Below are 27,500 nucleotides of genomic sequence, written 5' to 3'. Positions count from 1 at the left end.
TTGAAAAAACATTTAAAGAAACCATATCAAGTAATATATCATGTGAATGGGCATGGGGAGAGCTGTACTTTAACACAATGCCCATGACATCACAATGACACCAGAAAGTTTCCCAAAATTACACAGTGCATGAAAATATCTTAAAGTCACAACTTCTTTCAGCTTATAGAAGCCAAATCAGCCAGCTCTGTCCCAGTTATATTGGTAAAGACAATAAAAAACACTATAAATGTGTTAAAGGTCAGACATCAGCATATTGTTGTAAAAACATCCTGATGTCAGCATGTTGTAATAAAAAGAATTCATAAAACATCAGCGTTTTAGTACAGCCCTTTCTTTTTGAGGGGAGATGTGCTCTCTGAGTGCTCTTGTCTTATTGCATTTATTTGATACCACATATGCTTATTTATGCATTAGCATAAAATACTTCTTTTTCCCTTTTCTACCCATTGCACGGAGAAATCCCTTGCGCGCTTAAAAATCAAAAAATTCAAAAATAACTTGGACAGTGTGCACCTCCTATGACTACATGTGCATCGTGCCATCATTTACCAGCATGTCTCATCTCCTTTTCCATTTTCTAAAAATCTTTCCTCGTGCACTCTGTGCCTGGGATGGTTATATCCGAATACTTGACATTTAGAAAATAGCAGAACAACGTCTGTCACTGCACACACATCATAATCTTTGGCGCAGCTGCTCTTTGCCTCTAAGATTTGAGCCACGCAATAACAGGGAGATACATCCGCGACATCTGCTGACACGCCTAAAAAAAAATGGTGGGTGCATTGACAAAATAGAAAAGCACAAAAAGCACAAGGGAGGAACAGTCTGACTCAAAAAAAAAAAAAAAAAAAAAAAATCACAAGATCGGTGGCAAAAATATGCACGGGTATCCATTTGACTAATGAACTCACTGACTCTGTGATACAATTCCTCTTGTGTGCAGTGTGTGTGCCATTTATTATAAGGCACATTTACTAAGAAAACCAAATGTGATGTGCAATAAGCTGGCGAAAATCTGAAGAAACAAACACACTTGAGGGTTAGGATATGAATTTTGTAATGTGGAAGGATACGCCTGGAATTAAATATTTATTAAAAAGCATAAATCTTTCAGGGCTGTCTATTCTGAACAAAATTCATATCCTGACCCTGTTTTCATAAATAAGAAAAAAAAAAAAGCAAAACCACTCTTTTGTGGTTGAGACATTACAGAGTCCATGTTTACCTGCGGCAGTGCTTGCATGACAGTATCCAACAGAGCTCTCATCCCTGTGGCCATCTTTAGAAGCTTCAGCACTGCAGAGAGACATTGAAACAGCCGTTTTACTGTGATAATTGTGAAAAAGGGTTAGTAGGAAACTGTTTTATCTACATCTGAGATCCTCTTTTTGATGCCAGATCTATTAGAATATTTAGGATAACTTAACAGAGTGAAATTATGTAAGTGTGTACAACATAAGCAAGGATAGATTGGTAAGCGTATGTGTACCTCGTGCTATCCTGAGCACTCTCATGATCCTGATGATGGTTGGATTTATTGGTAATGTGCCTTTCATTTTCAGCTCCTCCAGGACGATGCCCATGATGGACAATGCCACTATAGCTAAATCCAGCTGATTCCACCTGAGAATATTTTTTAGTCGGGTAGAAAAGAAAAGGGCAAAAAAATAAATCAATAAAAAATAAGACACAAGATACAGTGCTTCTCTTTCATCGCTCATGCAGCATATTCAACTAGTACCAGCGGGTGATTGTAACAACAAAGTAATACAAGTTCCTTCTTAGTCTTTAAAGGTTATTGTGAGTTAGCTGAAAAGGAGAACAGATGGGAACAGAAGATGAAATGTTGCTGCTGCCTGGCTGCTGATGCTAAATAGTGAGGAGGCTGTTTAGATTAATGGGCAGCCCACCCACTAATCTCTTTTGTAGGGAAAACACTGAGGCAAACCATGATAGCGCTCCACCTGGGTACTCTGAAAAAGATAAGTACCCTGACCACCCAGTGCTCTCAATACAATTGTGGGAAAATAAGGAAGGCAGGAATTCACACAATAAGTAAGGGAATTATTTTTGTAACCATTTTATGCGAGATAGTTACATTGACTTTAGTGGGAAACAATGCTATAGAGATTCTCATTGTTTTACCTGTCTCTGATGAACCTGTGTATGCCAAATGCCACAAGTTTGAGGAGGGCCTCAACGACGAAGATGCAGGTAAACACGTAGTTACAGTACTTCAGAACCTCTCCTAAATACTGAGTGCACAGATTGAATGTAAGGAGAAGCGTACAGATTAATTTGAGACATCTTTCACAACATTTTCCATTTGAGCAAGTTTGTAAGGGCACGCATTACCACTGGTTGTTTATAGTGCTCTATGCTCATGGTGAAGACATTGACGCAGATGATAAAAGTGATGAAGAGGTCCAGGTGGTGGCTGGTACACAGCGAGTGGATGGACAGACGCAGGGGAGAGTAGTCGTCATAGTAGCGCCCGAGCTTGGCCTCTGGATCACAGTATTTTCCAAATATGTCTGTGATGTTTGGATGCTCAAGGTCTAATTTGAAATAGAATCCCGTTACAACTTTAATTTCAAGACGATATATCCCTGTGAGAAACTCTCATCTATCTTGAAAATGTAAAAATTGTGTTTGCAGAACAGACAAAATGCAACTTTATCTATATACTTTGTCTATATATATATATAGATATAGATATATATCTATCTATATATATCTATCTATATATATCTATCTATATATATCTATATATATATATATATATATATATATATATATCTATCTATCGATCGATCGATGGATCGATCGATATATATATCTATATATAGATATATATATGTAGAGAGAGAGTTTCATCTAACAGTGATGACTTAGACCTAATTAGACCTAATGAGGAAAACTAATGAGATCTACTAAGTCACTCGAGTCAATGTTTCCTTGCTTTCACACCTTACTAAATATTCTTTCCTCCCAGTCGGAGCTCGCTCCTGTATAGACCATTTACTGTTCTACCCCCTTTGTTTTACCTTTCTCAGGTAATCTTCCTTTAACTCCTGCCCACTGGAAATCGGGATTCATCTGGGTGTAGACTACCAGATAAATTATTAAATCTAGATTCAGATCCACACTGGAATATGTTAATTACAAGCTATGCTGAAAACACCTGACCCTGAAATGACATGAAGCCAGAACTGTATTAACATTTAAACACTCATTCAGCCCCCCGTGCCCTCATCCTATCTACACAGCCTTGGGCAGATACCTTGGACAGAGTCTGCCAACGTACGCTTGTCTAAGATCTGTCAGTTAGTCGCATAATTGTTGGTCAGTTTAAATTTCTCTTCCATGGTGAAAATGTATAAAACACCATGTTATAATAAAACTAAAGACTTGTCGACGGCCTATGTAACAAGGGTTGTGTGAGACGCAAGTAAGTTCGAAGATGAGGTTTAGCTTTTTCTTACTGGTGTGAATGCAGGGAACGTTCCTGTTCTCCACCGCTCTGTGCCACGATGTTTCCTTCAAAACTTCCAAAGTTAAAACATATTTCACCCTTACAGGCATGGATCAGCATTTAGCTTGGCACTTCCAAACATTCATAAAAATCTCTACAAAAGCTGAAGGTGGGTCATGTTGCATAAATCGTCAAAACAGACATCATCTTCTATTCCCAGCGTGTAGCAGAGGATCATAACATTTCACCGAAAGCAACCTCTTTATCAGAAAGTTGTTTTTCATTTCATCTTCCCAGAAGTCCTTTTTTTCTTTTTTCTAACACTTTTCCCACACAAACTCAGGCAAAATGAGTTGGACAGAGTGAATCCATTGAAGAAGCAATAATGTAAATAAATGGGATCATGCAAATGTGATCTTTCCTTGGTCAAAACAGGAAGGGAGGATACAAAAAAAGGGGGGAAATTTGCCGCAAATCGTGACTGTAATAGTGATGCTTGGATTCAAAAACCTTTTCTGGCAAAGTGTGTGGAGCAGTGTGTGTGTGTGTCTTTGTTTTGTTTTTTTCTTGCTGGTGACTGACCCAGTTTGCCAAAGAGCTCCACTCCCAGAGCAGCATAGATGAAGAAGAGCAGCATGAAGAGAAGACCAAGATTTCCCACCTGGAAGGAAAAAGAAAAAAACAAACCCCAAAACATGTTAGATATCTTCTGCAAAAAAACAACAGTACCATTTAAAACATTACAGATCCAGGGACAAGAAGGCACTGTCTCCGGAGTATATAATCGAGAGGGAGTATATAACTGACTCCATTTGTTTGTCTGTCTGTTCGTTAGCAGTGTAGCATCCACAGTTTCCAAGATCTCATTTTCATATTTTGTGTGACGGTACAAGTTGGTTTCATTTAGGTGAAAATCACATCAAGATCACATCAAATGGGTAAAACAATAAAAACAAGCCTTGCTTGGCACGAGCACCTCAGTTTTCCAGGGATCTGACCTTGACCTTTATTGTTTGTGCCAATGGTAAAAGTTGACCTTGAAAAAACATTTAAAGAAACCATATCAAGTAATATATCATGTGAATGGGCATGGGGAGAGCTGTACTTTAACACAATGCCCATGACATCACAATGACACCAGAAAGTTTCCCAAAATTACACAGTGCATGAAAATATCTTAAAGTCACAACTTCTTTCAGCTTATAGAAGCCAAATCAGCCAGCTCTGTCCCAGTTATATTGGTAAAGACAATAAAAAACACTATAAATGTGTTAAAGGTCAGACATCAGCATATTGTTGTAAAAACATCCTGATGTCAGCATGTTGTAATAAAAAGAATTCATAAAACATCAGCGTTTTAGTACAGCCCTTTCTTTTTGAGGGGAGATGTGCTCTCTGAGTGCTCTTGTCTTATTGCATTTATTTGATACCACATATGCTTATTTATGCATTAGCATAAAATACTTCTTTTTCCCTTTTCTACCCATTGCACGGAGAAATCCCTTGCGCGCTTAAAAATCAAAAAATTCAAAAATAACTTGGACAGTGTGCACCTCCTATGACTACATGTGCATCGTGCCATCATTTACCAGCATGTCTCATCTCCTTTTCCATTTTCTAAAAATCTTTCCTCGTGCACTCTGTGCCTGGGATGGTTATATCCGAATACTTGACATTTAGAAAATAGCAGAACAACGTCTGTCACTGTACACACATCATAATCTTTGGCGCAGCTGCTCTTTGCCTCTAAGATTTGAGCCACGCAATAACAGGGAGATACATCCGCGACATCTGCTGACACGCCTAAAAAAAAATGGTGGGTGCATTGACAAAATAGCAAAAGCACAAAAAGGAGCACAAGGGAGGAACAGTCTGACTCAAAAAAAAAAAAAAAAAAAAAAAATCACAAGATCGGTGGCAAAAATGATGCACGGGTATCCATTTGACTAATGAACTCACTGACTCTGTGATACAATTCCTCTTGTGTGCAGTGTGTGTGCCATTTATTATAAGGCACATTTACTAAGAAAACCAAATGTGATGTGCAATAAGCTGGCGAAAATCTGAAGAAACAAACACACTTGAGGGTTAGGATATGAATTTTGTAATGTGGAAGGATACGCCTGGAATTAAATATTTATTAAAAAGCATAAATCTTTCAGGGCTGTCTATTCTGAACAAAATTCATATCCTGACCCTGTTTTCATAAATAAGAAGAAAAAAAAAGCAAAACCACTCTTTTGTGGTTGAGACATTACAGAGTCCATGTTTACCTGCGGCAGTGCTTGCATGACAGTATCCAACAGAGCTCTCATCCCTGTGGCCATCTTTAGAAGCTTTAGCACTGCAGAGAGACATTGAAACAGCCGTTTTACTGTGATAATTGTGAAAAAGGGTTAGTAGGAAACTGTTTTATCTACATCTGAGATCCTCTTTTTGATGCCAGATCTATTAGAATATTTAGGATAACTTAACAGAGTGAAATTATGTAAGTGTGTACAACATAAGCAAGGATAGATTGGTAAGCGTATGTGTACCTCGTGCTATCCTGAGCACTCTCATGATCCTGATGATGGTTGGATTTATTGGTAATGTGCCTTTCATTTTCAGCTCCTCCAGGACGATGCCCATGATGGACAATGCCACTATAGCTAAATCCAGCTGATTCCACCTGAGAATATTTTTTAGTCGGGTAGAAAAGAAAAGGGCAAAAAAATAAATCAATAAAAAATAAGACACAAGATACAGTGCTTCTCTTTCATCGCTCATGCAGCATATTCAACTAGTACCAGCGGGTGATTGTAACAACAAAGTAATACAAGTTCCTTCTTAGTCTTTAAAGGTTATTGTGAGTTAGCTGAAAAGGAGAACAGATGGGAACAGAAGATGAAATGTTGCTGCTGCCTGGCTGCTGATGCTAAATAGTGAGGAGGCTGTTTAGATTAATGGGCAGCCCACCCACTAATCTCTTTTGTAGGGAAAACACTGAGGCAAACCATGATAGCGCTCCACCTGGGTACTCTGAAAAAGATAAGTACCCTGACCACCCAGTGCTCTCAATACAATTGTGGGAAAATAAGGAAGGCAGGAATTCACACAATAAGTAGGGAATTATTTTTGTAACCATTTTATGCGAGATAGTTACATTGACTTTAGTGGGAAACAATGCTATAGAGATTCTCATTGTTTTACCTGTCTCTGATGAACCTGTGTATGCCAAATGCCACAAGTTTGAGGAGGGCCTCAACGACGAAGATGCAGGTAAACACGTAGTTACAGTACTTCAGAACCTCTCCTAAATACTGAGTGCACAGATTGAATGTAAGGAGAAGCGTACAGATTAATTTGAGACATCTTTCACAACATTTTCCATTTGAGCAAGTTTGTAAGGGCACGCATTACCACTGGTTGTTTATAGTGCTCTATGCTCATGGTGAAGACATTGACGCAGATGATAAAAGTGATGAAGAGGTCCAGGTGGTGGCTGGTACACAGCGAGTGGATGGACAGACGCAGGGGAGAGTAGTCGTCATAGTAGCGCCCGAGCTTGGCCTCTGGATCACAAAAATTCAGGAACAAACAAATATATGAAAGACAGAGTAAGAAACACGCAGAGAGACTCTCTTTGGTGAGTAACTGTTGTCTGAATATAAAGTGTTGTATGTGTAGCAGTGTGCACCGGAAGGCAGAGGGGCAAAGAGAAGGCAACCACCACTGCTGTTCCATTTCATACTTTATTCACCAAAATATGCTTGTTCCTTAATAAGATTCTGCTATTTTGGTACGCATGTCACACCAGAGAGGCCCTTGAGCAGACCAGGCGACCCACTGATCCTCTAATTGTAAACTTACTCACAGCGGTGGTGCTCCCCTTGTCCCTGTTCCTTAAACAGCATGTGCATGCTACTGCTTGTGTGGCTTGTTTAAATAAGTGAGGACATGAGAGTAACACGAAGTCTAAGATATTTATGGCATGTATTCATTTTTTAAAGGGATCACATATTTAGTATTATTACTCAAAATACTTTTGTACGTAAATTTGCACACGTACAGTTCTACTTAAAAATTTACATCCACACGAACATCATGGGGATTTATGGATTTTCGTGAAACCTGAACTGTCCTTTTCCAGGGTGGAATAACTGTACCGCATACATCTTTAAAAAAAAAACTAAAATTAGACACACATCACTGAATTTATTTTTGATTTTCTATAATCCACAAAAGTTTACATAAAAGCTCAAATATACACATTCACTCACTTAAATCTTTTAATAAAGGTGCTGAAGGCTCTACAAACACCAAGGCCTTTCAGCTTCTTGTTAGTGATCGTGATTGACTACAACTGTTAGTTCTCTTTGTTTGACAGAACTCATTGGATTGACCAATACTCGAAACAATTTGAAAGTCCACAGAACTCAGAGAAGATCTAAGAAATAGAATTCTAGATGTGCACAAGTTGTGGCTTTCTTTTTCCTAAATAACCATAGATTTCTGCAGAGAACTATCCCTTTAAACAACTGCACTTAAGTACAAGTTACTTGAATATGTCACCAATTTGCCAAGATCCGGACGAAGATCCAAATTCTGACCCTCAGATGAGAGGAAATCGGTTAAGATGTTGAGGAATAACCCAGGAACCACTAAGACTGAAGCCTGCAGTGAACTGGAAACTGCTGGAACACCAGCATCAGTGTCCACAGTGAAATTCATTTTACATCACAATGGACTGACAGGGTTTGGACCAAGTGAAAAGTTTTATGGTCAGGAGACATAAATTGAGCTATTTGGCCAAAATGACAGGAAGTGTTTTAGGAGGAGTAAAGATGAGGCTTTCAAACCTAAGAACACTGTACCAGCTGTCAAGCATGGCGGAGGTATCATCATGCTTTGAAGATGGAAGAAATTACCGACTATCTCTAAATTCTTCAAATTCACCTCAAATCAACAGCTAGATGGTTGAAACTTGGATATAATTGGGTGTTCCAAAAGGACAATGATCTCAAACATCCATCAAAGCTAGTATTGAAATGGATAACACAGGCTAACATTAGGCTATTGGGATGGTTTTCCCAAAGCCCCGCCCTTAACCCTATTGTACAGCTGAGTCCGCGCCATGACACCAATCAATAAAAATAAACTCTACCAACTCTGCCAAGACAAGTTGTTAAATATCCTGCCAGCATTATGCCAGAAGGTTGTTGACGGTGACCAAAAGCATCTGGTCAAAGCACAAATTGCTTAGAGACACCAAATATTAGTGGGGATGTATGAATATATTTGTGCACCTAATTCTTGTTTGTTTAAGTGGTCAAAGATGTGTGCTGTACAATGATTTGACCCTGGAAAAAGAACAGTTCAAAGAAATCATTGAAAGCCCAAAATTACCATGAAATTCATGCCTACGATAAGTGGATGTAAACCTCTGACCTCATTTGTGCATACGTAATGATAAGCAAGTGCCGTGCATGTTGCACTCTTAAGAATCAAAAGTTAGAGTGACATTAGAGGAGGAGGAAACATAAGCCAATTTTTAGTCAGATTAAGGAAGTCCAGTGGCACAGAAAATACCATTACCAATGCTAACTAGCTGTTTCAAATGTTTTATGGTTATGCATGTTAATGCCATGTTTACATATTTAATATTAGGTTAATAGTCAGAATGTTGACGCTAATTAAACTTTCTCATTTCTGTAAGTGTGAAACTTGCTGCTGTTTGAGATAGCACTACCCAGTCAAGGGTCACAGATGCTTACATGGGTTAGGACTACATTGTGTATGAACAGAAGAAGCCAATCCAAATTGATATCTTGGTGGATGGCATTTTTTGCTTTTGTGTGCATTTATACATTTTTGTTACGGTGCCAACATACAACAAGTGTTTTACAAATGAGACCCTGGCTATTTATATGTGCTTGTTATCAAACTAGACTGCATACTCACATGTCCACTGTAATTATCTAACGTGTATGTGAATGTCTATGACATACTCTCACGTATACCATGCCCTGCCCTATGCATCGACTGCATGCTTTCATGCCATTCTTTTTAAAACTAGGATTTAGAGGGGCTGTGCAGGGTATGTTCAACAACACCATCCTTTAACAAATGAGATCGTTCAGCTTGTACTGCTTTAGCGATAATCTAAACGCTTTAAATTGAGCTCAATAATTTCAAATTAATCAGTTAATATTGCTGTCAAATTCCTTAAGATTTTAGTTTGAGAATTAGGGGGTGCTGTTGAACAAACACTGGAGCCACTTTTCTCTAAAATACTTGCAGGAAAAAAAATCTCAGTAGTCTAAAACTACATTCGTTTTTTGATTGATCAGTGAGTTTTGATTGATCATATGCCCAAATCCCTATGAACAGGCTCATTCCTCTGAGACATTCAAGTAGCTTATATTACATTTATCAAGAGCAGTTTTAGACCAGTGAGACATGGTGCCATTAGAACATGAAATAGCTGTGTTCTGTTCTGCTCACACCATATACTGCCTTAAAATGTAACTCTGCGATTACGTAAATGAATATAAGACAAAATACTTCTACAAATTTCTCTCATTCACAATCAAGTCCCTAAATGAAATACTCTTCTGTATTGTGACTGTATAGTACTTTGAATCATGATTGCAGTGGGTGGTGTGTTTCGGATGTTTCTACCAGCATGTCCTTGCATTAGCTATAAGGTGCAACAAACAACAATTTTTATCTACGTAACTTAACATATGCTAACAGCGCAGCTACCCAAGGTGTTTACAGGTATAGCAGCCAAAGTGTCTGCTATGTTTCTGAGTCTGCCAGTCAAAGCGTGTTTACAGGAAATATCCTTCTTCTTCTATCCATGACAAGAACCATTTCATGGTCAGTGTTGCACATGCATTCGCAAGGAGGGAGGGGTTTACTGGCATTTCACCAATTCAAATTTTGCTAGCAAAATTTCGAAAGACATCTGGAGAAATGCAGCCGTTAATTACTTTCACATGCAGCAAGTGTTATAAAGGTGCTTTTTAAAAGTAATGAAACCAAAAACAAAAGTTAGCTTATTACAGGTTTTGTTGTATTTAAATTTGGTATCTGAGACGTATTTAAAATAGATTAAGTACTGTTAATACTTTTACACTAAACTGGTGGCAGTTCCATTAATTAAAGGGTGAGCATACAAAGTTTTAGGTTAAAACAACTGCTCAAGTTTTTCATGCAGTGTTAGAAAAAGGGTAAGAGTAGGGCTGCAGTCATGCATTTGCATGCATCAGACTGATGTAGTCCACGCCCCCTGTCAGTGATCGATCACTGTTTGCGTGAGCTAGCCAGTCTTTTAAATTCTCCCTCTTTTAATGTTTCAGTCTGTTATATATACATGTATCCCTGTTTGTTTCTTTTTCTCATTCCCGTTCTCTTTTTTTCAGGCTCTGAAAGCAGGCAGTGCTCAGAAAAATAGACTACCGACCAGCCCCTTCATTCTCCTTACTCCTGCGCTTTTTCTCTTTCATTTTGAGCCTCTTCTCTTCCCGTAAGCGTGCCTCCTCCTCTTCCTGGTCCTGTCGGCACTTGTGGAAATTCTCCACCACAACCCCAACAAACATATTAAGGACGAAGAAGCTGACGATGAGCAGGAAGGAGATAAAGTAGAGGAGCATCCAAGGATTGTTGTTCCTTTTAGGCTGAGGAAAGCAGAAGACAGCAGAGAATATTTGCTTTTTCAGTTTTTTATGCATATTTCTTACTGAAAACAAAAAAGAACAGGACTTTTAGCTCTTCTGATCATCTTGTGCAAGTATAAGAGATACCAGCACCCAAACTGTCAGTATCTTATCACTTACAACATTCAGAAGCAGGTCAAATCCCTAGAAAATGTTCAGGGAAAGCTCCACCTTTTAAACTGTTTTCTCTTTGTCACTTAAAGCTGTGTGCACACTTGACGCGATATGCAGTGATGTCACAACCACAGACTAGAGAACGTGACATGGCAACATGAAGTGGTTGGGATCTCAGATAAACTTCTAAACTTCGAAGTGAGCAACTGAAGGGACTACCAATGAGGATTTCCTGGGCCAACTGGATCATGTAACGTCTGCCTACGACTTACTGTCACCTTCAAAGTGATCCACGAATAAGTAATCACTTCGAGGGTGGATGTAGATTAACACTACAAAGGTATTTTTTGTGTACCTGACACAAGGCAATTTTACAGCTTAGCAATTTCTCACACCATTACCTGTTGGTCCACTCCTACTGCATCCAGCCCATCATACATGATGGTAACCCAGCCATCCTTACACGACAGCACAAACAAAGACATCAGAGCCTGGATATTAAACACAAACAATATAGGAAGTCATTACACATGTGATCAGTTTTGTTATGTACATACCATCTAGATTAGTGTTATGCTGACTTGTAACTCTATTTCTCCATCATTACTAGAAGCTTAAAAGCCTGAGGTGGTTTTGTGCTGTTCTGCATATAATAATAACATAATATATTAATACCATGAAATATGTCATAGAAGTTGGGACATTTTTAAGTAATTATTTGCTGAAGATGCAGCAAGGTGATTTATCAAAAACAATTAAAAAATTATGGAACAACTGGATACCAAAAATTAAAAGGATTGGACTGAAAATAAGCCAGTGTCCAACGAAAAACTCTGAAAAACTCCGCAGAAAGCCTGGAGAACTGTTTCTCAAAACCTCATTAAAAACTCATCCTTGCTCCTTGGAAACAAAATATTAAAAAATGAGGGATAGCTCAAGACTTTTGTACAGTACTGTAAAGTTAGTTAAAACAGCTCACAGTGAGATTGTGCAGTGCTGATTCCACACTCATGCCCCATCTTTTTTGCCAAATCTCACCCTCAATCTATTGTTTGTTACCTGAATCAGGTTGTCAAAGTTGTACTTTTTTCGTATCCAGCGGTAGTTAGCCTGCAGACAGTCTGATTTGTTGGTGATGTTTCTTGTGTCCAGACCTTCACAGTGGTAGAACTTCCCTTTGAACAGCTAGAGTGAAACAGAAAAACATAGAGAGAGTTATCTGCGGGGCTATTTTGGTAGCCATTTACATGTTATGTACCAGAGTTTGTAGCTTATAAAGCCAGAAATAAAGAAATAAAGGGAAGTTTTGTAGAACATATTATTATCATACGTTTCCCTCAGTCCTTGGGTAATACCAGGTCATCTTGTTTCTTTTCACACTTCACCTAACTGTCATTCTTTCAAAAATGCTCAAACAAAAAGCTAATTGTTGATTGGATACTGAGTGACATTTAAGCAACAAAAGGTGTAAGGCGTTGTGGAACAGTGATTACCTGGACCCCCAAGATTCCAAAGATAATGAAGAAGGCGCAGCATATCAAAACAATGTTCCCAATAGGTCTAAGAGAGGTGATGAGCGTCTCCACAACAAGCTTTAATCCTGGGGCTCGACTGATCACCCTGGAACACGCAAACCAAAACATGTTTAACACAAGTACCAATAAATGCAGCACATTAAAAAACTAGAACCCAAACAAGGTAGAGCAACAAAAAAGTATCCAGCACATGTGCATCAATATATAAAAGCTACTTTCGAATTTCCCCTTATTCCTAAGGGATCCCTTCCATCACCACACTGACAAAAGTATTCATTCACCCATCCAAATCATCGAATTCAGGTGTTTCAATCACTTCTATGGCCACAGGTGTATTTAATCAAGCACACAAGCACGCAGACTGCTTCTACAAACATTTGTTAAAGAATGGGTCGCTCTCAGGAGCTCAGTGAGTCCCGGCGTGATACCGTGATAGGATGCCACCTCTGTGGAACAAATCCTGTCGCGAAATTTCCTCACTACGAAATATTCCACAGTCAGGTGTTAGTGGGATTTTAACAAAGTTAAAGTTACAGGAAACGACATCAACTCAGCTGCAGAGCGGTGGTAGTAGGCTCACAGAGCAGGGTTAGCAAATACTGAGTCGCATCGTGCACTGAGATTCCCAACTTTCCCAACTTCATGTGGTTTCAGATTAGCTCAACAACAGTGTGAAGAGAGCTTTATCCATGGATTTCCATGGCGAGCAGCTGTAACCAAGCCTTACATCACCGAGTGCAATGTAAAGCATCGGATGCAGTGTTTATAAAGCATAGGACCATAGGACTCTAGAGCACTAGAGATGGGTTCTCTAGAGTGACGAATGTATGGGTTTGGCGGTTGCTCAGGGAACGGTACTTGTCTGACTGCACTGTGCCAAGTGTGCAGTTGTATTTCAGGAGTTTGACTCTGCCTCTTAGTTCCAGTGAAAGGAACTCTTAATGTTTCAGCTTACCAAGACATTTTGGCCAATTCCATGCTCCCAGCTTTGTGGGAACAATTTGGGATTGGCCCCTTCCTGTTCCAATATAACTGCAAACCAGTGCACAAAAATACACTTCTGTAAGAATGGTCAAAAATTCCCACAAACATTCCTAAACCCTGTGGAAAGTCTTCCCAGAACAAAGAGTGGGCTGACATCATATTAAAGCCTATGGATTAATAATATGATGTCAGTGAAGTGTATATGTGTGAAGGCAGACGAGCAAATACTTTTGACGATATAAAGTAGCACTGCAAATTTGCACATGATTCAGCAGATATTTACTCTAGATTCCTTGTGTGTCTTCCTGGGATCAACATATGGATCTTTTGTACTTTAGGCAAATATGCAAACCACTACACTATAACCCTCCAAAAGGTGAGAAGACAGTATCCACATACAAAAGAAAATCCAACATGTACCTCAGTGGGCGAAGTGTTCGTAGCAGGCGAAGTACTCTCAGAATTCCCAGGATCTTGTTTTCACCATGATAGGCCAGATAAACCAAAATGTCGATCAGAGACACAAACACCAATACACCATCCAGAATGTTCCAACTGGACTGGAGGTAGCTCTGCTTCCCAAAGCAGAAACCAAGAGCTACAACCTGGGAATTATTAAAATACAAATTAAGCTGTACACAAGGCAGTAATCACAATAATCTAGATCCAGTAGAAAATAGAAAAAGGTTCATCTACAGAAGAAAGAAAAGGAAATGATTCTTACCTTAATGGCCATCTCTGCTAGGAAGATCACAGTGAAAATATAGTTGGACACACTCAGGAAATGTCGCTCCTAAAGAAGAGAGTGATATTATATTTCAGCCCACATACCATGTAGCACATGCCACATCACACTACAGAGTACAGAGTATCTAGCATCAGTCTAAAATGTGTCTTTTTAAAGGTTTTAAACTCTGGAGTTTTATTCTTTCAGCTCTTGTACACTTTAATAAAATGATTTTTATCATGGCCCTGGGTCTTCAACCCAACTATTGATATGCTAATGTTCGGTTTTGTTATGTTTCTAGTTCATAGTTCTTGTTTGATTTTGTTCCCTTCTGTGTCCAGTCGGTATTAGTCTCTTGGTGGGTCCTCCCCTGCATCCCCTGTGTGTGGTCACGTCTGGTTATAAAGCTCAAGTCTCTGTCCCTCGCTCCCTGTTTTTTGTCAGTCTCGCCTCAGTGTTTGTGTTCCCTGTCTTCCTGTGTCTGGCCCGTCTTTTTCCTGTTTTATTCTCATGGTCATCTGTCCTGTATGTGTAATGTAATGTGGCTCCCCTGCCTCTTCAGTCAGACTATGTTCAGCTGTGTTCCCCAGGTGTTTCCTGCCCTGACACCCTCTTGAAATATTGTCTGTATCTCCTTCTGTCTGTTGCCATCCCTCGATGCTGTGTGCTGTCTGTTTATTTTAGTTTCTAGCGCCTTCCCAGTTTAGCTAATGTTTTTTTGTGAATCTGGCAATAAAGCTGTTTTTGAGTTCACGTTCTGCCTGAGAGCCCTGCATTCGGGTTTTATCCTTCCTTGCCTCACACAGCGGTTAGTGACAATTTTTTTCTAAGCTTTCTGCAAATAATCATCAATCAAGCACCAAAAAGCACATAATGTGATATATTGTGAATAAATGTTTTGTAATTTTTTGCTTTTACTAATTTACTTTGGAAAATAGAAAATGAAGGCAAAGCTGACAAAGTTGAAAACAAATACATTATTGTAGCACCTTGATTCTTTTCTTTTTCAGCCTTTCTGTTGTAGATTTTTTTCCATTAAGCAATTTGGACTATGCTTTAGCTGCAGGATAGATGACTCTAGAATACTTTGGTATACAAAGTTCATCTTTGACTCAATGGCTTCAAGGTGGCCAGGTCTCGTGGCAGCAAAAGAAGCACAAGTCACCACCCCAACACCGTGCTTGACAGTCGCTATGGAGTGTTTTTGCTGATATGTTCTGTTTGGTTTTCACCAAACGTGGCACATAATGGCCATACAGCTCCACTTTGGTCTTATCTGTCCAAGAGACATTGTTCCAGGATTCTTGTGGTTTGTTCAGATGGAGCTTTGCAAACCTAAACCATGCTGCCATGTTCTTTTTAGAGAAAAGAGCCTTTCTCCAGGCAACCCTTCCAAACAAGACATGCTTCTTTGGCTTTTTTCTAACTCTACCTTCATTAACTTTAACATTTGAAATGTTAACTGAGGCTTGCAGAGTCTAAGACATTGTTAATGTAATGTGTTAACTGTTAATGGACAACCTCATATCTGAGGTTGTATTTGCCTAATTTTAAGAACTGTTAAGGACCACATTATTTGCAGATATCTAAAACCTTAGAATTTAAAAAGTGTGTACTTTCTTTTTTACTATGTGAATGTAGTGAAAGACCCCAGTACCCAGACTAAAGCACAAGCTGAGTGTATGTGAAGCCCAAGCAAGAAACCTTTGTTACTACAGGTAACAATGGAAGGGATAAAAAGCATCAAGCATCACATATAACAGAGGAAATTTTGCCAGTTTCTCTTACTTAATTAAGGATCAGTTATAAGAGATAGAAACTAAATAAAACAGTCCTGGTGTGTATTGGCTGTGCGTGTGTGTCTTACCGTGCTGTCATTTTTTATATCAGGTCTTTCCAGAGCAATGGTGATGCAGTTGAGAAAGATGAAAACCAGAACTATGTGGTCAAACAGTCTGTGAGAGATCACTTTCTGGCACCACATACGGAACCTAAAAAAAACCCCAAAAACAGTAAATTAAAAAAAAATAAAAAAAACACAGACAAACATACACGCAACTCTGATAAAACAATAAAATATCCATCATTTATTAAAACTGATAATCAAATAAATAATAGTGAGAATTCAGTAAAAAATACAAGAGACAGAAATAGTTAAATTAAAAAAAGAAGAATCAGAGAGGAATAGGCCAGTGAGTAAGCAGAAAAATGGATGGCAGAGGGTGACAACGTAACGGACTGAATTCTTTGTATGGATCCGTGTGTGTGTGTGAAACTCATGCTGGTGGGACATAAATCTGCTAGTGCAATCACACTTTGGTGACACAAGCTAATGCTGAAAATGTAAATCATTGTGTCTTAGTATAAATAGTTTGGGGTTAGGTTCAGGTTAGGATTAGTGTAAGTGTAGTAACTGTGATCCTACAGGATTAGGGTAAATCTCCAAGATATATGTGTGTGTGTGTGTGTGTGTGTGTGTGTGTGTGTGTGTGTGTGTGTGTGTGTGTGTGTGTGTGTGTGTGTGTGTCTTACGGATTCTCTGGAGAAAACAGGTACAGCGTCCAGTCTTCATGCTCTTTGCACCATCGGGGCTTCATGTTATGGAACTCCTTCCTGGTCCAGTAGCAAAAAGAAGCCTGCAGAAAACGATGGTTGCACATCAACATCATTAACACCAACAACAAAACAACTTTCTCTGTCAATATCTCCGAACCAACTATAGGTGTCACCTTTGCATTTGGTGAAATGTTTATTACTGTTGTTACCGTCATGTCTGCTACAGTCAAAGCTAAGTGCGTCAAATCTCACCCAGTGAAAAACTCCAAATGGTTTGTCTTGCAAATCTAAAGGTTCAGTATTCTGGCAGATATACTTTTTCACATTTTTACACATATTAATATACACATCGAAGCTAACGCAACTGATAAATATTTAATCAATGCTGAGATTGTTGTAGATTAGAAGCAAGGCTACTAAAAGGACGATGCGCTCCTCTCCAAAAATAGACAGCTGCTCCACAAACTATGCATGCAATCTGTAGAATCCGAGCAATAAAAATTTTATTACTTTTTGTTCTGCGTGCACTCCTTAAACCCCGACTGAAGATCAGCTAGAACATTAAATCATGCAAAAAAATTCTTGAAGGTGGAGAAACTGCGTAAGCCCAAGAGCTTTTTATATAACTGAATGCTGCTAAATGTCATTGCCAAAACTATATATTATGTTTATCAGTGGAAGTAAAATTGTATTATGACGACTCTAATGTGCACAACCCGTCAACAATTACACTGCAGATCCTATTAGAGAGAAGCAATGCACGGCTTTAAGCAGAGTTTCCACGGTGTTGCTGATGTTAGCCGTTCTGCACTTAAATCTATGGGGGCATAGTAAACACGTGTTTCATTGCATAAGTAAAGGGAGATAATTGGGACTATAACAGGCGGACCTCCAACTTAGCTAGGCCACAAGCTCAATAGAAAGTGTTTTGAAACTCATTAAAGTTTGTAATAAAACAAACAGAAGAAAGCTTAGGTGCGCAGCTTCTGCACTTCAGGATTCTAATTAAAAACAACCCAAAGTTAGGCCTCTCAGAAACTGCTTATCTGGCAGGCTGCCCATTATGTGAGCACGTGTGCATCTGGGCGTATCCTGCGTGTGTGCGCCTGTGACAAGAACCGACCGCTCAGCTCTCCTTGGAGTCGAAGCCCATAATCTGAGATAGACACTCACAGAGAAGAACGTGCATGTGCACACCTCAGTTGGCACAACGTGTGCACACACGCAGTGTATACCCTTCCAAGTGTGCATTGAAACACACACCCATGTATCAATACACTGTCTGTATTAAGCCTCACTTATCCACTTCGCCGGGGGAGAGGGCTTTTGTTTCTGCGGATTTCATGGCATTATGAACTCAATTTGGAGCCAATAAACCCATGAACACTGTCGCGTAAGAGGTCATCCAAAACCACCAAGGAGGGGGAAGTGGAAGGGGGCCTCTCCAGGTTTTTCACGCACAAATATATAAGTGTGCTGATTGCATGTACTCAAGTTGTTTTGTACCCACTGAGAAAACAATTAGTGCCTAAACTAATCAATTAAGGCATGACAATTAGTGTCCCTCCAGGCTTTGCAGTGTGAACACAAAATGCACACTCTAATTTATATACAAAAGTAAGTGAACGCAAAGGGCAGAAGGGGAGAACTGCAAGAGGAGAGAAGAAAATGAAATAAAATGTGTAAACAGAGTCACAGAGAGCACAGATTAGGAATTTACATAACATTTCAAAATCCATCCACGAGCATCTGTATTTAATTGTAAAAATGAGCCGCAGAGTAAACGAAACAACCAAATGCCACTTACATCATCGTCCAAATCGTCCTCTGGGGAGGAGTCTTCTTTGGGGTCGGAGTTCACGTTTGGGTTGTAGGTCACGGTCCTCCCATTGCAGTCACCATAGTCTGCTACCACAGAAGGGCAGAGAGTAGACGCCTGCAGCAGTTCCAAGGACCCCGGCTTTAGTCTGTTGTTTCCCCCTGCCTCCACTTTGCCATCCCTGGCATCCTCATCCTCTCCACCTTCCCCAGACAACAAGCTCTCCCGCTCTCCGCTGGTGTCTCGCCTTTTGAGGCTCGGTGCCCTTCCCAGGCTGTTCCAGCTGGAGCGTCGACTTCCCCATGAGCTTCCAGAGCCACGGGGAGGAAGAGGAGAACGCCGCCCGGGACTAGAGAGGCTCTGATGAGACAGAAAATAGGGGCGAGCGTAATGTGTGGTTGTGAAAATGAATGTCGGTTACAGCAGCTTTTAAAAGGCTAACAGTTAAAACTTTTCATCATCTGCTGAGAATAGCATCATTTCAAATTTGACAACGTTTCATATGTTCTCATACTTTTTCCCACTCTTCCACAGTAAAATTTCTGATGAGTCTCTCAAACAAGGGCTTTTATTAGCCTAATTTTCATTATGGTTCTCAACCGTTGAGACAATAAATATCATATTGAATACTGCTTTTCCCACAATCTCTCTCAATGTTGTTAAATTAGCAAGCTGTGAACTACATTTCATAGACATAAAATTGAGACTTGACCAAATGCTTTAGTTACAAACAGTTTTTTGTTCCCGCTCATGTAACACAAGACTATGATTGGCTCTCTGTGTCCAAATTATTTTCCAGTTTTGGAATACTCGCTCTCCTTGTGTCACACTGACCTCCTAATTACGTGACTTGCAGCTGAAAATGTGGTTAAGTGAGCATGCCCCCTTCAGAGACTACCTTCCCAAACCACCGCTCCCTTCTGCATATGTGTATACGCCAGTGAAAATGATATATTAATGTTAAATCAATTCAGCTAAGTCAAGCATCCCTAAAGCCTGACTGAATCATAGCTATTCTCTCACTCAGATTAGAATTCACAGAACTGGTGTTGCTAAATGTCACAAATATGACATAAGTGGATCTGATTGGTTTCTGTGAAATGAAACATTTGAAGCTTGTGATTAGTTCTATTGTTACCTCACTGGGCTCACTAGCTCTTTAGGCCATATTTGGTACTCCATTTGAAACCACTGGGTATGCACATATGAAGCTGGTCTCATATCTTCTACCCTTTTTTAAAAAATTGTTGATGTGAGTTTTTTTATTTTGAATCAGCAATAAGGAAAATGGATTTTCAAATAAAAGAACAAGCCTCATAACATCTACTGAATCTTCAGTGAGTCCACCAGGAATAATTAACTCATGATTAACTGAAGATATTGTACTGTACATGGTATTTACATGAAGACTTTCATATAACTTACCAGAGAAGGCGGATCGTATGGCTCCACTGATGTTGAGCTTCCCCGTCGGGACTCTGGGTGACCGACCCCTGCCTCAGGAAAACCCAGTCCTACCTCACTATATTGAGGTGCTCCGTCTATGTACATGAGCTCATCCCCGAGGATGGACTCAGGTCCAAGAGAGCTCTTAGGTGTAGGCATGGGTGTGGCTGCTGTGCGCATGATTATGGGAGGAGCCATAGAGCCACGAGGGTCAATGTGACCATTACCTGTCATCATCAGTGAGAGCTTTAGCTCTGTGGAGGAGAGTTATACAGCATATTATAATGCTTCATATTGCTTTATTTCTCCTGCTGCTTTCACTACAGTTTTTACTGATCAATCAGCTGTAAAAGCAGAAAAGGAATATCATGAAAACACCACTACCTGTGTCTCTGAACTGTTCTATCTTCTCGTCCTCATCAAAGTTGTCTGATTTCTTGTCATCATCTGACTCTGACCGATTAGCGTCACCCTGTAACACATGCATACATGACAACAATGATATTTCTGTATTGGCTTCCCATTTTGTTTTGACTTTAACATCACGGGGAAATTTTTTTCAATCAACACCCAGACCATGAGCAAATTAAATCGCTCCAAAGATACACTGGGTACACATGGTTGAATGATAAAGGACTGATAGTGACTGGGAAATTCCCCTTCCTTTTTATGTTCTTCAAAGGTTTTACTATGCTAAACTACAGGAAATTTGCAGGGAATGAAAAGGACTTTTGTCTTTTATGAACATTATGTGCACCAATATGAGTGCCTTATTACCAGCTTTGAAAATGTAAAACAAGCCTACAAGTAGCATACTGGAAAATGGTGACCGCTCATAAACCAGTACAATCCAAAAATACTGAACCCTTTATTGTATGTAGAAACCAACGAGTCCGAGTTCTTCTCACCTCAGCCTGGAAGCCTTCAACCAAGATGGCCACTAGTAAATTGAAGAGCACATAGTTGCCAAATGTCATAAGAGCAACGAAGTAGAGAGCGGCCCATGGAGAGGTAGAAGCCATGCCGTTATACAACACCACATTCCAGTCCTCCTGGGTAAGAATCTATGAAATGAATGGCACACACAAAGATTTACACACACATTAACAAGAAAGGAGAAGGAGAAATTCAGGACAGGGAAGATGTGAGGTTTAGAGATATTAAACTAAAAGTGGGGATAAGAAGTTCAAGCCTTAGATATTGGCAGAAATTAACATGAAGACATGAAATGCTCGGCTGCTTTTACTGGCGAAATACTTCATTTTCATATACTGTTTGTCTATAGGTTAACATGGGAAGTTTGTGAGTCTACATGTGTTTGCATGTCTGCAAGCTCCATCTCTGCCCTCCTACTTCACTGTGCTTGTATGTATGTGTGTGTGTATACATAAATATGTACACATAAAACATAAAAGTTATAAATTGATTGGCAGTTCAAAGCTTCAGCTCCCTCCACAGATTTTTTTTTATAGGACTGAGGTCTGGAAACTGGCTGGACCACTTCATGACCCTAATGCACTTCTTCTTTAGCCACTTGTTTCTTGCCTTGGTGGTGCTGTATGCTTTAGGACAGTACACAGACCCGTCCATTGGCTTAATGGAGTAAAGTCATCCTGCACCCTTAGCAGAAAAACAGCCACAAAGCACAATGTTCCCACCTCTGTGCTTAACTGTAGGGATGGTGTTTTCTGGGTCATACTCAGTATTTCTCTTCCTCCAAACATGGCGGGTCAAGTTGATGCCAAAGACCCTTGGTGTCATTTGAGCACAGCACTTTCTCCCAAGCTTTCTCTGAATCATTTGTTTTACTAGCCGCCTTAAGACGGGCCTGTACATGTGTCTTCTTGAGGAGGGGATCCTTGTGGGCGCTGCAAGACTTCAATCCACTACTGTAGTGTGTTACCAAAGGTGCTCTTGGTGACTGTGGTCCCAACTGCCTTCAGATCATTTGGGATGTCTACCACCTTTCTCATGATCATGAGGACGATTGATGGTCATTTTATAATTCCGCCACTTCTGAATAATGGCACCAACGGTTGTCACCTTCTCATCACCTTTTTGCTAATGGTCTTGTAGCTCATTCCAGCCTTGTGCTGGTCTGCAGTCTTATTCCTGATGTCCTCTAACAACTGTGTGGCTGTGCCTCTGGTGGTGATGAGGTTGTGATGGAAGAAACTGATTCTGTGGACAGGTGTGCTTTATAGTCATGATGAGCTGAGGTCAGTAGTATCTGTAATTGACTGACTGTAATCTGTGGGTTGGGTTTGGGATCAAATACATATATTTAACTAAATGAGGGGAAAATTTATTTATAATTTTTTACATAATTTATTTTCTGGATTTTTGGAGCTTGTTCGTTTCTTTCTGAGTAAACTTACAAAGGGATCAAAGAATTATTCCCCCCACTGTATGTGCCATGCATACATTTGTGTGTACTGTAGCTACTCCAGAAAACTACTGCAAGCGTATGACAGTCAGTTCAGGGCAAAATGCTTCTTCAGCACTAAAGTGAGACAGTGCTCTGCATTATGTGTTCTAGTCTTATGCTGAGGCATCCAGTATAGAAAAGAGGACAATCCATGTGCGATTGAACAACCTCCACAGGGAGGGAGAGCAAAAAATAGAAGTGATAGTGAAAGAGAGATTCTGGGGGAAGAATTTTCTACAGCATTGGACCAAGAGAAGACGCTTGGCAGAAATATGCAATATATACACACACACACGCGTGCGCGCGAACACACTCTAGACTGACTTTGACATTTGATTTAGACATTTAGAATAGTGTGTCAGACTCCATGCCACCAATAACATGTGAGGACATGTGCAGTAATTTTTATTTATTTCAGTTCTTTGTAAGATGGAGGCTTCAGTTCACCACCTTATCTGTAATTTCATCAGAACCCTCCCTAAGCAATTTATATAGGCCATGTGGTTATTCCTATATATCTGTCTCTTTCTGTTTTTCCCTGAAGCAGAGGCGGCGCGGACAGGTTATTATAATGGATGCGTACAGTATATGTATTATAGCTGTAGATACAGGTAAGCTCGTATTTTGTTATCGTCATGCACAGTTTGGACAATGTGACATAAAAATAGGAAAGCAAAAGCCAACTTATAGATAATTCAAACTTATAGTGTTGCACAGTGTAAGTCAGAAACTAACCTGGAACACAGTGACAATGGCCCAGAGCAGACTGTCAAAGTTCTTTCGGTCAGGGATGGTGTCTCCATTCTCTGTGCGAAAACTAAATTTACACCCAAAAAGATGCATGCCCAGTATACTGCAGAGAAAAAGGAAATGCAGACATATTCATTTGGATGTTTGCATTAATACTCATCAATATTCCATCACTAGAAAGTAGCCTGAAGAGAGACAGGTGGGAAAAATGTTAAATCTGTTTAGCCCCTACCTAAAAGTGAAGATGAAAAGCATGAGAAGCATGCAGAAGGTGGCCACATTGTCCATTGTCTTCATCAGCACTACGAGTTGTCTCCTCAGAGCGGGTAGGAAGCGAACCAGCTTCAGAACTCGTAGCAGACGAAACGTTCGCAGGACTGACAGCCCACCGTCTGCTTGGCCAATTATCTCCCACACACTGAGAACAACCCACAACAAAGTATTAAAATACTGGACAACTTCAGTCAATTTGTTTGTGAAAAAACACATAAACAAAGCAAAACAAGAGGACAAACCTCCACCAAGGCTGCTCATTTTCCAGGCAGTACTAAAGGTGGCCAGATCGATCCAAATATCCATAGTATAAATACCAATGGTGGTACTGATATCAGGTCGATATTAACAACATAGGATCGATAGTTTATGTCTATTCCCCAAATTGATGATTCAGCTCATAAATCATGACACACTGCTCTCACCTACAAAAGCTGCCTTTATAAGTTCAAAATATCGGTAACAGTATAGGTATTGGCACTACTGACCCTGTATTTACTTTGTATTGGATCAATACCAAAATGTGCAGTATCGCACAGCATGAGTGTTTACTTTTAACCAAATATATTATCTTTTTATATATTTATTGTATTTTATTTGTTCTTTTTAAAGTTACTTTAAAAATCATATATTTTTTCAAAAATATATATACATTTACACTTATTCAGGAACATTGCTCATGTATTTAAACAGTTATAACCTGTTACTGTAATGTACATAACAAACTCATAATAAAATAATGAGACAGTTAGAATCTCCATATATAGTTAATAATATATAGTTACATCATTAACTATAAATAGAGCTATAAGACTTATTTATTATTATTATTATTAGTTATTATCACTTTGACATTCAAATCAATCTATTGACCTTGAAGGAGAGGTCAAAGGTGAAATGTGAAATATTTTATTTCATTTTATTCTAATATGTTATTTTCTATATGTTAAACTAAATACCTTATCTATAAGAATTATGTCAATTTTCAACCACTAAATCATTATGTTTACTTTGAAGTTTTAAGCCAAATTTGAATCGACTGTTAATATGATTCCACTCTACAACCCTACAAAGTTTTATTGAAATTCATCTAAAAGTTGTTGAGCTAACATGTTTGCAGGCACAATGATAACACGCATGCACACACTACCAAAAACACGACATCCTTGGCAGAGGTAATTACATGTGTGTTTTAAAGTGGCTCACCAGTAGTGATTAGAAAGCTAATTCTCTTTCAAAAGCAAAAGTAACCGAACATCACAGTTTGAAAGGCCCAAAGCTAAATGAGAGCCACACTGCAAACCTCAACTGACAGAGTAAGGAGTCTGCTGAGGCAGCAAGTGACGTGTGTTCCCTTATGACTGTGACAATCTTACCAACAGAAGAGATGCTACAGCACTGAACCTGACAACTGAAACCTCAAGTTGGTGAGAAATTAGACACACGCTATACCTCCAACTGTTACTTGTCTGCTACTGATTGCTTTGGTCTCTCTGCACTTTCTTCTCTACGTGGAGACAAAACAGCACGGATAAATACTACCTGATGATAACAATGATGCTGTCAAAGATGTTGTATGGGTTCCTGATGTATCCAAACAAGCCAAAAGCCAGCAGCATGAAACCCATCTCCAGGACAAACATGCTGGTGAAAACGATGTTGCTGATCTCTAACACATCAGTCAGTTCCTCGGGCTGGATGGAGCAAAAGAAAGAGAATGCAAAAGAAAAGAAGAGGGAGGAGGAGGGCATGGGAGATAAAGCAGGAAGGAAAACAAAAGAATGAAGAAGCAAGATAGTTAGTAAGTCCACTGTATTACCTCCAAGCCTTTGTGCCATGAGCTGAGACATTATCAGTCAACATCAGAGCTGCAGCCAGGCCCTATCAATCAATATAGGGCCAACACCAATCTATAACTGCTAATCTACTTCACTTACCACATTACACTCAGTGATCCAGCAAAGATTTAACCGAGGCCCTCTTGTAAAACGTCAAATCTTGTATTAAAAATTCTGCATTTTTGCGCTCCAGTAAATTTTCTGGTGCCACATCCTGAGTTCATACACTGCTTCTCATCAGGACAAACTAACTAAAGCATTGCAAGTCTGTTGTTTGTCTGCGAGTCTGCTGGAGAACCATTGTTACATTATTACAAATCCATTGTAATAGCGCGTATGTGAATGTGGACTTTCAACATTGCACCTCAGTCTCACATCATTCTCCTGCACGAACATTAAATGCTCTTAAAAAATAGCCCTTCAACCACCAGCCTTTTTATTACATTTCGTTTTACTTGCTAAGTATCAAGAGTCTTTGCTAACAAGCATTGTGCAGTCCCAAAATTCACACGTAATGAATATTTATGATCCCCACATGACTGAAACCATAAATTCTCTCTACTCTCCCTCACAGTTTGTGAAACTCTTTAGCTTGTGATAGATTTTAGTTCTCATGCCACAGAAGGAAGACTTATTAACACCACTTGTGACTCTCTGCATATGTGGGAGTCAACAAGCAGTAGACCCAAACCCCCAGGCCCATAACAGATAGACCATATTTATGAGTATCACTGACAACGCTAATATACATACACTATATTGCCAAAAGTATTCGCTCATCTGCCTTCACATGCATAGGAAATTTAGTGATATCCCATTTTTAATCCACAGAGTTTAATATGATGTCAGCTCACATGTTGCAGCTTATGAGCTTCAGCTCTTCTAGAAAGGCTGTATGTTTACGAGAATTTTTGACAATTCTTCCAAAAGTGGACTTGTGAGATCAGACACTGATAAGGCCTGGCTTGCAGTCTCCTCTAATTCATCCTAAAAGCGTTCTATCAGGTTGAGATCAGGACTCTGTGCAGGCCAGTCAACTTCCTCCACACCAAACTCACTCATCCATGTCCTCATGGACCTTGGTTTCTGCACTGCTGTTCACAAGAAGTTGGGAGCATGAAATTGTCCAAAAAGTTCTTGGTATGCTGAAGAATTTAGAGTTTCTTTCACTGGATCTAAGGGGCTGAGCCCAACTACTGGCAAACAACCCCACACAACTTTACACTTGGCACAATGCAGTCAGACATGTACCGTTACCCTGGCAACTGTCAAACCCGACTCGTCTGTCAGATTGCCAGATGGAGAAGTGTGATTCATCAATTAAGGAGCACATCTCCACTTCTCTAGAGTCCACTGGCGGCGTGCTTCCAACGCTTTGCATTGTGTTTGGTGATGTAAGACTTGGATGCAGCTGCTCAGCCATGTAAACCCATCCCATAAAGCTCTTGACACACTGTTCTTGAGCTCATCTGGACGCCACATGAAGTTTAGCGGTATGTAGCAAGTGATTGGTACACCTGAATTTGTTGATGTGGATGGGTGAGTGAATACTTTTGGCAACATAGTGTACTTCTTTGCTGACCTTAACAACTGCCGAAAAATGTATGTATGGTACATCTCTGTCAATATCATGCGTACCCACTGATAGTACTTGTGTTATACAGTGCTAGATTGACAGTAGTTTAAATGCTAAAGCTGTTATAATTGTAAGCCCATTATCAATATGAATTGCGTTTAGTAATGTGGAGTAAGAACAGGGTTGTGTAACAAATTAACAAATTATACAGCATTTTTGCTGATGACCTTGTGAGTTAACGCGGACATTCAGGGAGTTTAAAAACAACAC

General features: G+C 39.6%; 1 protein-coding gene across 1 annotated transcript in view; it reads right to left on the bottom strand.

Moving 5' to 3' along the window:
* cacna1ha (calcium channel, voltage-dependent, T type, alpha 1H subunit a) overlaps positions 1-27,500 on the bottom strand; it is a 128,925-nt gene that overhangs the window by 14,131 nt on the left and 87,294 nt on the right. The window contains exons 13-32 of the mRNA XM_005942458.3: positions 25,359-25,510; positions 23,776-23,961; positions 23,529-23,646; positions 21,274-21,429; positions 20,750-20,837; positions 20,345-20,619; positions 18,908-19,279; positions 17,077-17,180; positions 16,412-16,535; positions 14,542-14,610; positions 14,238-14,422; positions 12,792-12,918; positions 12,358-12,483; positions 11,700-11,789; positions 10,932-11,145; positions 6,884-7,035; positions 6,674-6,783; positions 6,019-6,152; positions 5,755-5,825; positions 4,064-4,142 (exon numbers count right to left, since the gene is read on the bottom strand). Of these exons, the coding sequence (XP_005942520.1) occupies positions 4,064-4,142; positions 5,755-5,825; positions 6,019-6,152; positions 6,674-6,783; positions 6,884-7,035; positions 10,932-11,145; positions 11,700-11,789; positions 12,358-12,483; positions 12,792-12,918; positions 14,238-14,422; positions 14,542-14,610; positions 16,412-16,535; positions 17,077-17,180; positions 18,908-19,279; positions 20,345-20,619; positions 20,750-20,837; positions 21,274-21,429; positions 23,529-23,646; positions 23,776-23,961; positions 25,359-25,510 (2,932 nt within the window). The remainder of the gene's footprint in view (positions 1-4,063; positions 4,143-5,754; positions 5,826-6,018; positions 6,153-6,673; positions 6,784-6,883; positions 7,036-10,931; positions 11,146-11,699; positions 11,790-12,357; positions 12,484-12,791; positions 12,919-14,237; positions 14,423-14,541; positions 14,611-16,411; positions 16,536-17,076; positions 17,181-18,907; positions 19,280-20,344; positions 20,620-20,749; positions 20,838-21,273; positions 21,430-23,528; positions 23,647-23,775; positions 23,962-25,358; positions 25,511-27,500) is intronic.

Source organism: Haplochromis burtoni, unplaced genomic scaffold (assembly GCF_018398535.1).
Source record: "Haplochromis burtoni strain Fernald_Lab_line unplaced genomic scaffold, NCSU_Asbu1 Contig_334, whole genome shotgun sequence".
Lineage (NCBI taxonomy): Eukaryota > Metazoa > Chordata > Actinopteri > Cichliformes > Cichlidae > Haplochromis > Haplochromis burtoni.
This window is presented reverse-complemented; position numbering and strand designations above follow the sequence as displayed.